The sequence below is a fragment of the Pan paniscus genome, chromosome 9 (assembly GCF_029289425.2).
Source record: "Pan paniscus chromosome 9, NHGRI_mPanPan1-v2.0_pri, whole genome shotgun sequence".
NCBI classification, from domain to species: domain Eukaryota; kingdom Metazoa; phylum Chordata; class Mammalia; order Primates; family Hominidae; genus Pan; species Pan paniscus.
This window is the reverse complement of record NC_073258.2, coordinates 76,882,709-76,898,817: the sequence shown is the minus strand read 5'-3', so window position 1 is coordinate 76,898,817 and position 16,109 is coordinate 76,882,709. Positions and strand designations below refer to the sequence as shown.

General features: G+C 35.8%; 1 protein-coding gene across 3 annotated transcripts in view; it reads right to left on the bottom strand.

Annotated features, from left to right (window-relative positions):
• The window catches only part of UVRAG (UV radiation resistance associated), a 324,828-nt gene that overhangs the window by 168,144 nt on the left and 140,575 nt on the right, over positions 1-16,109 (bottom strand). For all 3 annotated transcript variants that reach the window (XM_034933393.3, XM_055094696.2, XM_055094695.2), the window contains one exon: positions 12,124-12,229. In XM_034933393.3, coding sequence (XP_034789284.2) covers positions 12,124-12,229 — 106 coding nt within the window. The remainder of the gene's footprint in view (positions 1-12,123; positions 12,230-16,109) is intronic.

The window sequence follows — 16,109 nt, the reverse complement described above, 5'->3', positions numbered from 1 at the left end:
CACCCTAACATAAAAACCAAAGACACTACAAAATATTAGCAAATCAAATCCAACAATGTATAAGAATAATTACACAACATGGCAACATGTAATTTATCCCGGGTAGGCAAGGTTGGTTCAACAAAGAGCAGTTAATGTAATTCATCACATCAACAGGCTAAGGAAGAAAAAATGGTATGATCATACATATTGATAGATGCAGAAAAAGCATGTGACAAAATCCAACGACGATTCATGATAAAAACTTTCAGCTAACTAGGAAAAGAGGGGAACTTCCTTAACTGGTAAAGAACATCTATCAAATAACCTACAGCTAACATCATACTTAATAGTAAGAAACTAGATGCTTATCCCCTAAGTTTGAGAACATGACAAGGATATCCCCTTTCGCTCCTATTCACCATAGTTATACTTGAAGTCCTAGCTAATGAAATAAGACAAGAAAAAGAAAGAAAAGCTACACGTGTTGGGAAAGAAGAAATAAAACTGTCTTTGGCTGCAGATAATAGTATTGTTTCCGTATAGAAAATCCAAAAGAATTGACAAACAAAACAAAAAAACACCCTCCTGGAAAAAGCAATTATAGCAAGATTGCAGAATATAGAATTAATACGTATAAAAAGTTAGATGTCTTCCTGTGTAACAGCAATGAACAAGTGGAATCAAATTATCCAATTATCCATCAAATTATTTTGTTAATATCAAAACTGATTCTAAAGTTTATATAAAGGCAAAAGACCCAGAATACACAACAGAATATTGAAGGAGAAGAACAAAGTTGGAAGACTGACAGTAGCCAATGTCTAGAATTACCATAAGCTACAGTAATCAAGACAGGGTGGTATGGGTAAAAGAACAGACAAACAGATCAATCAAATGGAACAGAGAGCCTAGAAATATACCCAAACAAATATAGTCAAAGAATATTTGACAAAGAAACAAAAGCAACTCAATGCAGAAAGGATAGTCTTTTCACCAAATGATGAAACCACTGGACCGCCACATGCAAAAAAAGAAAGGAAAGAAGGAAGAAACAGAGTGAGTGCGAGAGGGACTAATCAATCTAGATACAGGTCTTATACCTTTCACAAAAAATTAACTCAAACCAGATCAAAGATCTAAACATGAAATTAAAAATTATACTTCTAGAAGATAACACAGGAGAAAATACAGAAGACTCTGGGTTTGGAGATAACTTTTTAGACATAACACCAAAAGCAAGACCCATGAAAAAAGAAATTGGTATCTTGGAAATCTTTAAAATCTGCAAAAGATACTGTGTTAAGAGTAAAGACAAGCTACAGACTGGGAGAAAAACTATGCAAAAAAACATATCTGATAAAGAACTGGTCTCCAAAATATACAAAGAACTCTCATTAAAAAAAAAAAATACAGACAGGGTCTCACTATGTTACCCAAGTGTGATCTACCACTTGGGCCTGGCCTCAAAGAGCTCTTAAAATTCAACATTAAGAAAACAAACAACCCTGGCTGGGCACGGTGGCTCATGCCTGTAATACCAGCACGTTGGGAGGCCAAGGCTGGCAGATTAGCTGAGGTCAGGAGTTCGAGACCAGCCTGGCCAACATGGCAAAACCCTGTCTTCACCAAAAATACAAAAAAACATCTAGCCAGGCATGGTGGTGTACACCCGTAATCCCAGCTACTTGGGAGGTTGAGGGAGGAAAATCGCTTGAACCTGGGAGGTAGAGGTTTCAGTGAACCAGGATCGTGCTATAGCACTCCAGCCTGAGTGAAAGAGCGAGACTCTATCTCCAAAAAAAAAAAAGAAAATGAACAACTCAATTTAAAAATGCAACAAAGAACTGAACAGGTATCTCATCAAAGAAGATATATAGATGGCAAGCATATGAAAAGATGTTTAACATCGTAAGTCATTAGGGCATTGCAAGTTAAAACAACAATGTGATACGACTACATACCCATTAGAATAAAATCCAAGACTCTCACACCACCAAATGCTGGCAAAGATATGGAACAACACGAACTGTCATTCATTGACGGTGGGGATGCAAAATGGTACAGCCACTTTGGCAGAGAGTTGCAGTTTCTCACAAAGCTAAAATAGTCTTACTATAAAATCTAGCAATCATACTCTTATATATTAACCTGGATACTGAAAACTTACGTTTACACAAAAACCTACACACAAATGTCTACAACAACTTTATTCATAATTGCCAAAACTTGGAAGCAACCAAGATATACTTCAATAGGTCAACAGATAAACTGTGGTATATATACAATGGAGTACTATTCAGTGATGAAACAAAATGAGCTATCAAACCATCAAAAGAGAAATCGTAAATGCATATTGCTAAATGAAAGAAGCCAGTCTGCAAAAGCTACATAATGTATGATTCCTACTATATGAAATCATGGAAAAGGTAAAATTATAGAGACAGTAAAAAGATCAGTTGCCAGGGGAGGGAGAAAAGGATGAACACGTGGAGGATAGGATATTTTTAGGGCAATGCAACTATTCTGTTTGATGCTGTAATGATGGATACATAATACATTTGTCAAAACTCATAGAACTGTGTAACATAAAGAGTAAACCCTAATGTAAACTATGTACTTTAGTTAATAATAATGTATTAATATTAATTAATCAATATAACAATTGTACCACACGAGTACAAGATGTTTTAACAGAAGAAATTGGGCATGGGGTGGGTTATATGGGAACTCTGTACTTTCTGCCTAATTTTTTTTTTTTTTTTTTTTTGAGATGGAGTCTCACTCTGTCACCCAGGCTGGAGTGCAGTGGCGCAATCTCAGCTCACTGCAAGCTCTGCCTCCTGGGTTCACGCCATTCTCCTGCCTCAGCCTCCCAAGTAACTGGGACTACAGGCGCCCGCCACCACGCCCAGCTAATTTTTTTGTATTTTTAGTAGAGACAGGGTTTCACCATGTTAGCCAGGATGGTCTTGATCTCCCGACCTCATGATCCACCTGCCTCGGCCTCCCAAAGTGCTGGGATTACAGGCATGAGCCATCGTGCCCGGCCCTTTCTGCCTAATTTTTCTATGAATCTAAAACTACCTTGAAAAAGAAAGTTTATTTTTTAAGTTACATTAAAAATCAATTTTACTGAATACACATTTAATAAAATGAAATTCCTGACCCATTCTACCAGCCAGAGATACAATTAAACTTGTTGTTTGTTAACTTACGTTTCCATATAAATACTACATCAAACCATTGCTTAAACTTTACTCAGCCTCTTTTTTTCTCCAAAAGCCTTGCCTGAATTTACCTCCAGATACAAATCTGAAATTCTGTCCCCAAAATGAATATGTCTGTGCCTGCATATGTGTGCACACACACAATTACTGCACTATGAATGTGTCTTCTCTCCTAGTCTTTATCAGTGTCACTAATATACTTTTCATCACTTTTTATGACATAAATCTTAAGCAAACAGCAATTTGGTTATAGCTAGTAAATTTTTATCTCCTTCCTAAGGTATAAAGTAAACAATTGAAATTGTAACTACAAAACTCATCCATTAAATAAATAGGTTACCAGGATCCAGGATAAGCTGATAGAAAACTTTAAAAGGAAAAGGTTAGTATCTTGATTTGACTCACAATGAGGAAGCCTGGGAACTCAGTGAGATGCATCATGGTATGGCCTTGTTGAAGCAACGGGCATGGACAACGATTTTTGGCAATGTATTAAAAGTACTTACAGCAATCATTTCTCACCCAAGATGCTTTCTTACTCATCCCTGACACACTGATTCTAAACAGATGGTATGATCATCTGTTAAAGACATTCAAGCCGAGAAAACAGCAGAAAAACTTATTTCCAATCATTATTATATTTAGCTTGAAAGGTCTATGAAATATGCCTTTCATAGAATATTCCTAAACAATTTTCCTGAACAAACCAAACATCAATAAAGGCCCTACTGCATGCTTCTAGATGAATGAGAAATGGTCTCTACTTTCTATGAATTTAGGTCTACTGGAGATAAAAGCCATTTTGCCCTGCCACCCCACCGTAAAAACAGAAACCAAAAGTCCACAAGGTTCTAAGACGCAGAAGCAACCCAGTGTCTATCAATAAATGAATGGATAAGCAAAATATGGTATATACATACAATGCAGTATTATTCAGCTTTAATCAGGAAGGAAATTTCTGCAATATGCTACACCATGGATGAAGCTTGAGGACATTACACTAAGTGAAACAGCCAGCCATAAAAAGGTTTACACTGCATGATTTCACTTATATGAGTTACTTAGAGTACAGTCAAAGTCATGGAGACAAAAAGTAGAATGGTAGTTGCCAGGGGCTGGGAGTAGAGGGAAGCGAGGAGTTAGTGTTTAATGCGTACAGTTTCAGTTTAAAAGACTTCTGGAGATGGATGGTGACGATGGTTGCATGACATTCTGAAGGTATTTAATACCACTGGGCTGTACATTTAAAAATGAAATGAGATCATAAATCTTATATGTATTTTACCATAAAAATAATTGGAAAAAAAGTCAATGAGGCTGTTTATTATGAAAGAAAAAGGAACGAAGAAACAATCTGAGTTTTCTTTAGCAATGCAATAGTATAATCAAGAAGCCTAAGGTGTTCTTACATCACTGAGGAAAAAGATAGGTAAAATCTTTAGGAAGCAATCTTTTCCCACAAAGAGTGAGGTGTTCAACTTTCTTAACTTGAATTTTTCCACAAAATATGTAAATTGAATTCTACTTGGGCAGAGAAAGAAAATACAGAAAAAGAAAAGCAAATATTCAGAGAACACAGGGATATGCCTGGCTAGGAGGATAACCTGCTCTATTCCAGGGTACATACTGAGATATGTTTTCTAGATTTAAAGAACTAAGGTTACAAGTTAATCTAAATACTACATTAATATGGGAAGGCATATGTATAGTGTTTGTGTTATGGTCCATGTTCAGAAACTGGCTCATTTACAGAAATATATCAAGTCATTCAAAACCAGAATTGTTGGCTCCAATTTCTGATGAGTAAACAAACCCATGTGGGATCTAGTTCTGCTTCCTTTCTAATGCATCAAAGATGAACTGCTCAAAGATCTTAATGTTCCATAATCTTCTGATGAGTTTCAGTGTTCTATTTATCTGTTTACTCCAAGTGTAATGTCACATATATTTTGCCAATAGATTACGTTTAATTAGATTTTAGTGTTTTTATACAACACTATATGTGAACTGAAAATCACAGATACACACATTCCTATTTATGAGTCTCTGCCAAAAAAATGGGAAATGTTAAACATTCATTTCAGAAAGATGACTAACGTATAAATAACATATTATAGGTTGAGTATGCCAAATCCTAAAATCTGAAGTCCAAAATGCTACAAAATCTGAAACTTTCTGAGCACCAATATGATGCTCAAGGAAAATGCTCATTGGAGTGTTTTGGATTTTGGATTTTGGATTTGAGATGTTCAACCAGTAATGGAACAAGTGTCTTCACATTGATCATATTGGAGCTAAAGCTTTTTGCCTTAGGGCAAAAGTTCCTCAAGCATGTTCCTGGGAATTGTGAGGGTTCCTGACATCTTTACAGAGTCTTGTAAGTAAAATATATTCGCATATTACTAAGCTGTATGCCTCTTTTCCACTCTCATTTTCTCATAAGTGTATGACGGAGTTTACCAGAGTCTGCGAGACTTACGATATTGCAACAGATTCACTGCAGAAGCAGATGTGAAAATCCAGGTGTCTTTTATTAGGCTAGACATTAGCTTAATAGCAGTTAAATTCACAAAATATTTAAGCAATGCAATGCTAATTAAACCTTTTGTTCAGAAAACTATGCTTATTTTTCATAAAAATGTATTACTGAATTCTTTGAGATTTTTAAGAGTACAAAGAGGTCTTGAGACCAATAACTTTGAGAATTGACAGCTTAGGGTATATTTTATCTTCACCTATGTAATTTTTCCCCCAAAATTGAAAATAAATAACAATCAGAAAAAAGGTTTTAAAATTGTGGCAGCTGTCCCAAAAGTTAACACATCTGCTTTTAAATGTCATTTACAGGTTGTTTCTACTGGACCTACACCTAGTCAACCACTAAGAAAAGGAAAAGATTTCCGCAGAAAATATTTCCTATCCATTAATTTCACAGACTTAGCAGTAACAGGCTTAGAACCCGGATTTAGCCGGGAGGATACAGCAAAAATATATAATAATAAAATGTACAGGAGCTCTGCTTCTGGTGTAAAAGAATAAGTACATAACAAACTGGTCCTCTCATAGAAGATATAGACTATGGATAACAGATATAGACTATGGATAAAATACAAAAATCGCTACTTGAGGGTTCTTGAGACTGATCAATGGCAGGCATATTTTGGAGGTGAGTCAGAACTTGGCATAAACAACCAATAAAATGAAATTCCCCTTTTCTGTGGCTTTTCCCTGAGGGTGGCTGCAAACTCCAAAAGAAAGTCAACTTCCTTTCTGACCAGAGGAACCAGGGAAAAATGGTCAGGCAATCAAGTGTACCAGAATAGAGGAAGGCAGAGAATGGGCACCCCAAATTCTGTTTAAATTCAACCTAAGTCTCTGACTGAACCCTATACTACACATGCATGAGACAAACAGAAAGAAGCTTGTGCCTAAGAGTAAAAGAACTACACTGTAATCTGAGCCAATGTTCATTGCAGGCATGACAGTTTGAGCCTAACCAAGTTAACTACCTGCTAAAATAAAAACATCAACATTTTTTGGAACAAAGTAACAAAATCCAGAGATTCCACCAAATTACATTCACAATGTCCAGGATACTATGCAGTATTACCCAATATATGAAGAGTCAGGAAAATGTGACTCACTCTCTAGGGAGGAGAAAACCAACATATGCCAACCCCAAGATGATCCAGATGTTAGAATTCCAAAAACTTTGAAGCCACTCATACATATATGTCGACAAAAATTGAAATATTCTTATAGTGAATAAAAGGATATGAAATATCAGCAGAGAACTAGAAAATATTTAAAAGGTCCAGATTTCTGCTCCTGGGCAAGATGGAATAGGAAAAAAAGAACACTGCCCAACTAATTTTACCAGGCTACCATAATCCTACTACCAAAATCTGACAAGGCAATTCAAAACATTGTATCACAACATCCCTGATAAATACAAGTGCAAAATTCCTTAAATTATTACCAAAGCAAATCCAAGACAATACGAAGGAAAAAAATTAATAAGAATAAATCCAACAAAATACAAAAATAATTATATATTATAATCAATTTAGGTTTATTCCAGAAATGCAATGTTAAACATTTGAAAATAAACCAAAAAGTTAATCACATTAAGAGAATAAAGAAAAAACCATATGATCATTTCAATGGATATAGAAAAACCATCTGACAAAATTCATCTTCTATTCATGATAAAAACTCTCAGAAACTAGGAATAAGAGGAACTTCCTAAAATTAATGAAGGGCATTCCTAGCACTATATTTAACAGAGAAATGATGAGTTGTTTGTCCTCAAAACCAGGAACAAGGTGAGGATTCCTGTTCTTACTATTTTTTAGTCCAACATTGTACTGGATGAAAATCAAATAAAGGGCATAACACTGTGCAAACTTTCCCGTTATGATTCTTTACAAAGAAAATCCCAAAAAACTATAAATAACTAGCATAATGAATAAGTTAATATAACAAGATTGCAAGACAGAAGATTAATAAGTTAAAATTAATTGTATTATTACATACTAGCAGCAAACGAATGAGAAATAAAAATTCAAAAACAATTCCACTTGCAATAATGCCTCCCCTGCCAAAAAACTCCCATAAAATACTTCAGAATAACTCTAACAAAAGATGTCCAAAATCTGCCGGGCGCGGTGGCTCATGCCTGTAATCCCAGCACTTTGGGAGGCCAAGGCGGGCGGACCACGAGGTCAGGAGATCGAGACTATCCAGGCTAACACGGTGAACCCCCGTCTCTATAAAAATATTTTTAAAAAATTAACTGGGCGTGGTGGTGGATGCCTGTAGTCCCAGCTACTGGGGAGGCTGAGGCAGGAGAATGGTGTGAACCCGGAAGTCGGAGGTTGCAGTGAGCCGAGATCGTGCCACTGCACTCTAGCCTGGGCGACAGAGCGAGACTCCGTCTCAAAATTAAATAAATAAATAAATAAATAAATAAAAGATGTCCAAAATCTCTACAGTGAAAGCTACAACATTATAAAGAGAATGAGAGAGAAATCTAAGTAAAAGAGATATACACCATGTTCACGGATTGAAGGACCCACTATTGTTAAGATAGCAATTCTCCCCTCCCCACCACAGTCCCCAGAGTGTGATATTCCCCTTCCTAATGCTAGATGACGAGTTAGTGGGTGCAGCGCACCAGCATGGCACATGTATACATATGTAACTAACCTGCACAGTGTGCACATGTACCCTAAAACCTAAAGTATAATAAAAACAAACAAACAAAAAAAAAAAGATAGCAATTCTCCACAATTTTATCTACAGCTTCTTATCAAAATTCCATCAGGACTTTTTTTTGTGTGTGTAGAAATTGACAAACTGATTCCCAAATTCACTTGGAAATATAAAGAACCTAGAAAAACCACAGAAGTTTTAACAAAGTTGGAAGACTTACCCTGTCAAATTTTAAGATGACAAATCTACGATAATAAGTGAGTTTGGTATTGGGGAAATACAGACATATAGATCAATGGAACAGAAAAGAAAATCCAGAAATAGATGCACATATACATGATCAATTGATTTTGAACAAACATGTCAAGGCAATTAAATGGGGAATGAAAAGACTATTCAGTAAATGATGCTAAATCAACCGGATATCCATGCAGGGGGAAAAAATTACCCTTACTTATGTGATACAAAACAATGAACTATAGAACCACACCTAGCTAATTTTTTGTACTTTCAGTAGAAACGGGGTTTCACCATACTGGCCAGGCTGGTCTCGAACTCCTGACCTCGTGATCCACCTGCCTTGGCCTCCCAAACTGCTGGGATTACAGGCGTGGGCCACCACGCCCAGCCCTAAACTGATACTTATTAAAAGATGCATGCATATCCAATAGGATATGAAAAATGCTCATCATGGAAATACAATTTAGAACAAAAAGAGAAAATACTACATAACTGCTAGAATAGCTAAATGTAAAAAGACTGACCTCCTAAATGAAATGGACAAATCCTTGAAAGACACGAGCTACAAAAGTTAATGCAAAAGGTAAATTATTAAAGAAATTGAATTTCCAGTTCAAAAACCTTCCCACAAAAAAACCGCCAGGCCCAGATGGCTTCAATGCAAATTCTACTTAACATTTAAGAAATAATTCCCATTCTACACATATTCTTCCTGAAAACAAAAAGGGAGAAAACACTTTCCGAAAGTGAGTTGCAGCCAACGTCACCCTGACAACAAAATGAGACAAAGAGATTACAAGGAAACAAACTACAGACCAATATTCTTCATAAATACATATGCACAATTTCTTTAAAATTTTTTAACAAATTAAATCCAGTAATGAGCATTAAAAAGTAATTCACCATGACCAAGAGGGCTTTCCCTAGGAATGCAAAGTTGGCTTAACATTAAAAAATCAACCAATGTATTTCACCTTAATACCAGAAGAGAAAAAACATACATTTATCTAAACAGATACAGGAAAGGAATCTGACAAAATCTGAAACACAAACTGTGCGTGCTGGTACACGTCTATAATCCCAGCTACTCGGGAGGCTCAGGTGAGAGGACCACTTGAGGCCAGGAGTTCAAGAGCAGCCCAGACAACATAGTGAGATCTCACCTCAAAACAAACAAACAAACAAAAAAATTATAAAACATAAGTAAAAATTCAAAATGATAACAGCAGAAATTTCATAATAAATAAAATTAAATGCCAAAAAAGTTAGGCATTGATGTAATGTGAGAAGATGCCAAATTTTTGAAAGTCACCAACTATGAACCCAATTTCTTATAACACAGTTAATCATACATGGTCTTGGAAGGTAATCTGATTTCTTTCAACATCAAATATGCCTTCTTTGCTGCATTTTTACGTAGGTTAAAATGAAAATGATTTCTTAAATATCGGAAATGGATGGGTTGGAATACAATGGCCATGGGCCAATTTGAAAAGTAAATGAGCAAAAAGACAAATAGTAAAGTTTTCTAATATGCTACAGGTAAACCTCAAAGTGACTGACTAATTAACATGTAGATAGCATTATTCTCTAAAAGGAAACAAGTAAACCAAATTATCCATCTCTATTGTCAAATGATTGTGGGAAAGCTGTTTCCCTTCTTTAAGCTTCATTTTTCTGTCCTATTATAAAAGGACATTATGCTAGATTCATTCTTAAATTCAACAAATACTTATTGAGCACCTACTGTGTGGCAAACACTTTTCTAGATACTGGAAATACACCAATGTAAAAAAAGAGAGAGAGACAAAAACCCCTCGCCTTATAGAGCTTAGAGAGATAGAAAAATATGCAAAATATGTATCATGGTAAATGGTAATGAATATTATACAGAATAAAGCAGGAAAAGGGACAGAATGTACTCAGGGGGCTATAGTTTTGAATGGGGTTATTAGGGAACCAGATGATTTCTAGGTTCATGTTCAGTTCAAAAATCCAATGATTTTTCTTCTGTGTTGACTAGGCAGCATAAAAACACACAATGAACCTCTGAACTTGACCTCTTTAAACTCACACATTCTGTTACCTTGCTCTGTGTGTCACCACTTATATTCCTTTAAAAACAGGATTAAAAATACATTTTTCCACACTGAGATAAAGCATATGCTGTCATTTAATGCAATAATTAATTTCCCAGTCTTGCCTTGGGAGAGGAAAACAAAAATAAAACCCAGCAATTTTCCCCAAGGGTTCTAAAAATCCAGCATTTTTATACACTACAGAAAGAATTCAAATTAGTGATTTTTTCCTCCCCCTTCAAAATATTTATAGTCTGAAATTTAGTCTTGCTGGGGCTAAGTTACAACAAGAGGTGGTTTAACAGCACCTTTGAAACGGAAGATGTTTTTATAGACAAGGAAAGTCAAGTGAATAATAAGAATTACTACTATACCTATTGCAGCTATCCTATTTTGTATGTTTGCTACCTGCCAGGTATAGCACTAGCTAGAAAATCAGCAACTGTATACAGTTTGAACTAATATATTAATTTCAAATTCCATGAGAGAGAAGTTTCTGTAAGGTTAAGTGCATTGCTGCTTTTCTATACTTCTACTATATGATTATCTTGGGCAAATCTTCAAGCCAACAAAAAGCTTTCGTTTGGGGATATAAAGGCCCTCTGCTAAGTTGAGAAGGGTGTAAATGACAATAGGAAGATGCTGCCTATCTGTGATAATGAGTTCACACGAACAAATATTTAAATAACTTTATCTAGAACTTAATTTGAAGATCTGAATTTTATTTTAAGTCCAATCCACAGCACAAAGTTCCTCAAAAGCTATTCATACCCAAGTGGCTTTTAAAAAAAAAAGCTCAATTTATTAGCCATACCCACTATTGTGCTTACAAAAACACAATATTCATTACAAAATAGACATTTTTTCCACTCCACTAGGAAAAACAACTCAAAATTATACTAATATCTTAAATCTGCCCATTTGGGTTAGGATTTCTATTTCTTTGGAAATGCCTCCTTAATAAGAGTATTTCCCAAAAGAGATCACTGTCCACAAACCAGCCTGTTTTGCTCAATCCAAATACTTTTTAAATTCGTCTTTCAAAAGTAGATTAGCTCCCATTTTTTTTTCCTCCTGGCAGCTATTTTTCATTCACTATATAGTTCATGTTTAGAGTTCACATTAATAAAACTGCCTATTATCTTCTAAGTAATTTTATGTAATATAAAGTTTCATCTAGCAGAATAAAGCAGGCACTTCATGCGTTACATATTAGCAGATGGGAAAGTTTATTTCCAACATTTAAATGCCAATAGAACTCTCTGTGGACAATTAAGAAGATAAAAACGGTCTAAAGGGTTTTTTAAAATTAACCCTAGAAGAATATGATACTCTCCTTTAGAAAACAAGAAGTGTAAACAGGTAAATACATAAAAACCTACCAGTTCATTGCTTGTAGATGTGAGTCTTAGTTTTTCTTCAATTTCCTTTCCAATTTTCTGAACAGTTACCTGAGTCTGTTTAATTGCACACTGGGCTCTATGAAGCCTAGAAATATAAGTTATAGAAAAATGTAAATGAGTTAACAGTAAACTCAACAAAGAGCCTCAGATATAAATGACAAACCTTGAGGATACATAGAATTAATAATGAACTCAACTGATTTTTAATTATCTAGCATATTCGCAATGAAATAACAGGGAATACAATAAATCCTATAACAGTAAAGCTCTAAAACACCCTTTTTGTACTTGCCTGCCTGCCTCTGATGTACTGTGAGGTAAGATGAAGAACTCAAAGGAGTTGGGAAGAGCCCTGAGAAAGTAATATAGTAAAATCCTATCATTTATAGATGTGGAAACTGACGCCCAGTGAAATTAAATGGATTGCTAAAGTCACCGAGAGAGTATCACCACTCTCAAAGGTGACAATTACTTCTAGGTATCCATAAAGGAAAAAAAGAATTCACAGTAATCCAAGTTGAGAAGGTTGAATCAAAGCAGACAGCACTCTCAAAGATATAAGAAAAAACCAAAAGATGATAGAAAAGACAAAGTAATAGGAGGAATTAAATACTCGGCCAGGTTCAAACTAGCCAACTACATTCTCAGTAAGGTCTCTTTCAAGGAACAATGAAAAAATTAAGAGCTATTTTTATTTTTAAATTATGGTTTTCTTTGTGTTTTTGCTTCTTGGTCTCTTTATCTTTAATTTAATTTTATTTTGAGACAGGATGTCACTCTGTCGCCCAGGCTGGAGTACAGTGGTGCAATCACGGCTCACTGCAGCCTTGACCTCCCGGGCTCAAGTGATTCTCCTACCTCAGGCCCCCAAATAGCTGGGACTACAGGCATGCACCACCATGCCTGGCTAATTTTTGTATTTTTTGCAGAGATGAGGTTTCACCATGTTGCCCAGACTGGTCTCAAACTCCTGTGTTCAAGCAATCTGCCCGCCTCGGCCTCTCAAAGTACTAGGATTACAGCCCTATGCCACTGCACCTGGCCTCTTTATCTTTAAATATAGCTCATGTATTTCTTATACATTTCCATACCAAATGGTCAAACTGTCTTTATTTGCAGATGACATAATTGTCATGTGGAAAATGATCAGAAATCTACAAAACAAATACTAAAATTAATAAGTTAATTTAGCAAGGTCATGGGATATAAGGTCAATATACACAAAAAATCAATCATATTTCTGTATGTAGGCATACCTCACTTTACTGCACTTTGCTTTATTGTGCTTCATAGAAATTAAAAAAAAAAAAAACAACAAATTGAAGGTTTGTGGCAACCCTGAGTCAATCAAGTCTACTGGAGCCATTTTTCCACCAGCATGTGGTCACTTCATGTCTCTCTGTCACATTTTGGTAATTCTCATAATATCTCAAACTTTATCATTATTATTATATCTGTTATGGTGACCTGTGATCAGAGATCTTTGGTGTTGCTATTACAGTTATTTTGGAGCACCATGAGCTGTACCCGTAAAAGATAGTGAACTTTATCGATAAATGTTTTGTGTTCTGACTGCTCCACTGACTGGCCATTCCCAGTCTCTCTTCCTCTCCTTGGGCCTCCATATTCCCTGAGACACAACAATAATGAAATTAGGCCAAGCCTTACAGTAACCTCTAGGTGTTCAAGTGAAAAGAATAGTCCTATGTCTCTCACTTTAAATCAAAAGCTAGAAATGACAAAGCTTACTGAGGAAGGCAGGTGAAAAGCCAAGATAAGCCAAAAACTAGGCCTCTTGCATGAAACAGCCAAGTTGTGAATGCAAAGGAAAAGTTCTTGAAGGAAATTAAAAGTGCTACTCCACTGAACACACGAATGATAATAAAGTAAAACAGCCTTATTGCTGATGCGGAAAGAGTTTTACTGGTCTGGATGCAAGATCAAACCAGCCACAACCTTCTCTTAACCCAAAGCCTAATCCAGAGTAAGGACCTAACTCTCTTCAAATCTTTGAAGCCTGAGAGAGGTAAGGAAGCTGCAGAAGAAAAGTTGGAAGACAGCAGAGATTGGTTTATGAGGTTTAAGGAAAGAAGCCACCTCTAGAACATAGACATGCAAAGTGAAGCAGGAAGTGCTAATGGAGAAGCTGCAATAAGTTACTCAGTAGCTCTAGCTAAGATCATCAATGAAGGTGGTTATACTAAACAACAGATTTTCAACATAGATGAAACAGCCTTCTGTTGAAATAAGATGCCACCTAGGACTTTCACAGCTAGAGAGGAGAAGTCAATGCCTGGCTTAAAAGCTTCAAAGGACAGGCTGACTCTTTTACTAGGGGTTAATGCAGCTGCTGACTTTAAGTTGAAGCTAATGCTCATTTGCAACTCTGAAGACCCTGGGGCCCTTAAGAATTATGCTAAATCTACTCTGCCTGTGTTCTATAAATGGTACATCAAAGCCTGGATGACAGTGTATCTGTTTACAGCATGGTTTTATGAATATTTTAGGACTCTTGAGACCTACTGCTTAGAAAAAAGATTTCTTTCAAAATATTATTGTTCATTGGCAATGAACCTGGTCACCCAAGAGTGCTGATGGGCATGTACAAAGAGATTGATGTTTTCATGTCTGCTAACACATTATCCATTCTGTAGCCCATGGATGAAGGAGGCATTTCAACTTTCAAGTTTTATTATTTAAGAAATACATTTCATAAGCCTAGAGTTGCCACAGATAATTGATTCTTCTGGTGGATCTGGGCAAAATCAATGGAAAACATTCTGGAAAGGATTCGCCATTCTGAATGCCATTCAGAACATTCATGATTCATGGGAGTAGATAAAAATATCAACATTAACAGGACTTTGGAAGAAGCTGATTCCAACTCTCATGGATGACTTTGAGGGGTTCGAGACTTCAGTGGAGGAAGTAACTGCAGACATGGTTTTAATAGCAAGAGAATTAGAATTATAAGAGGAGTCTGAAGATGTGACTGAATTGCTGTGATCTCATGATCAAACTTGACTGGATGAGGAGTTACTTTTTATAGTTAATCAAGAAAAGTGGTTTTTTGAGATAGAATCTACTCCTGATGAAGAAGCTATAAACACTGTTGAAATGACAACAAAAAATTTACGCCATCATAAACTTAGTTGATAAAACAGTGGCAGGGTTTGAGGGGAAGGACGGACTCCAATTTTGAAAGAAGTTCTACTCTGGGTAAAATGCTATCAAACAGCATCGCATGATACAGAGAATCATTCACGAAAGAAGAGTCAACTGATATGTCAAACTTCATGTTGTCTTATTTTAAGAAAATGTCACAATCACTCCAACCTGCAGTAACCACCAATCTGATCAGTCAGCAGCCACTGACATGGAGGCAAGACTCTCCACCAGCAAAAAGATATGGCTTGCTGAAGGTTCAGATGATCATTAGCATTTTTTAGCAATGAAGTATGTTTTAATTAAGGTATGTACATTGTTTTTAGACATAATGCTATTTCACACTTAATAGACTACAGCATAGTGTAAACATAACTTTTATATGCGCTGGGAAACCAAAAAGTTCATGTGACTCGCTTTATTGAAATATTTGATTTACTGCTTTATTGCAATATTTGCTTTATTGGGGTAGCCTGGAACCAAAGCCTCAGTATCTCCAAGGTATTCCTGTATTAGCCCCAAACAATTGAGTTATGAAATTTTTAAATAATACTTTAATGACAGCATCAAAAAACATAAAATACTTAGGGATGAAATAAACAAAAGATGTGCAAGACTCAACCCTGAAGTCACAAAACACTGCTACAATAAAGAAGAACTGGTAAGTAAAAAATACATGTACGTGGACTGGAAGATTCCATATTGTTAAGTGGTCAGCTTTTCCCAAATGGGTAAATAGCTTGAGACTCCTAATCACAGTCCCAAAGGATTTTTTTTTTTGACAGAAATTAATAAGATGA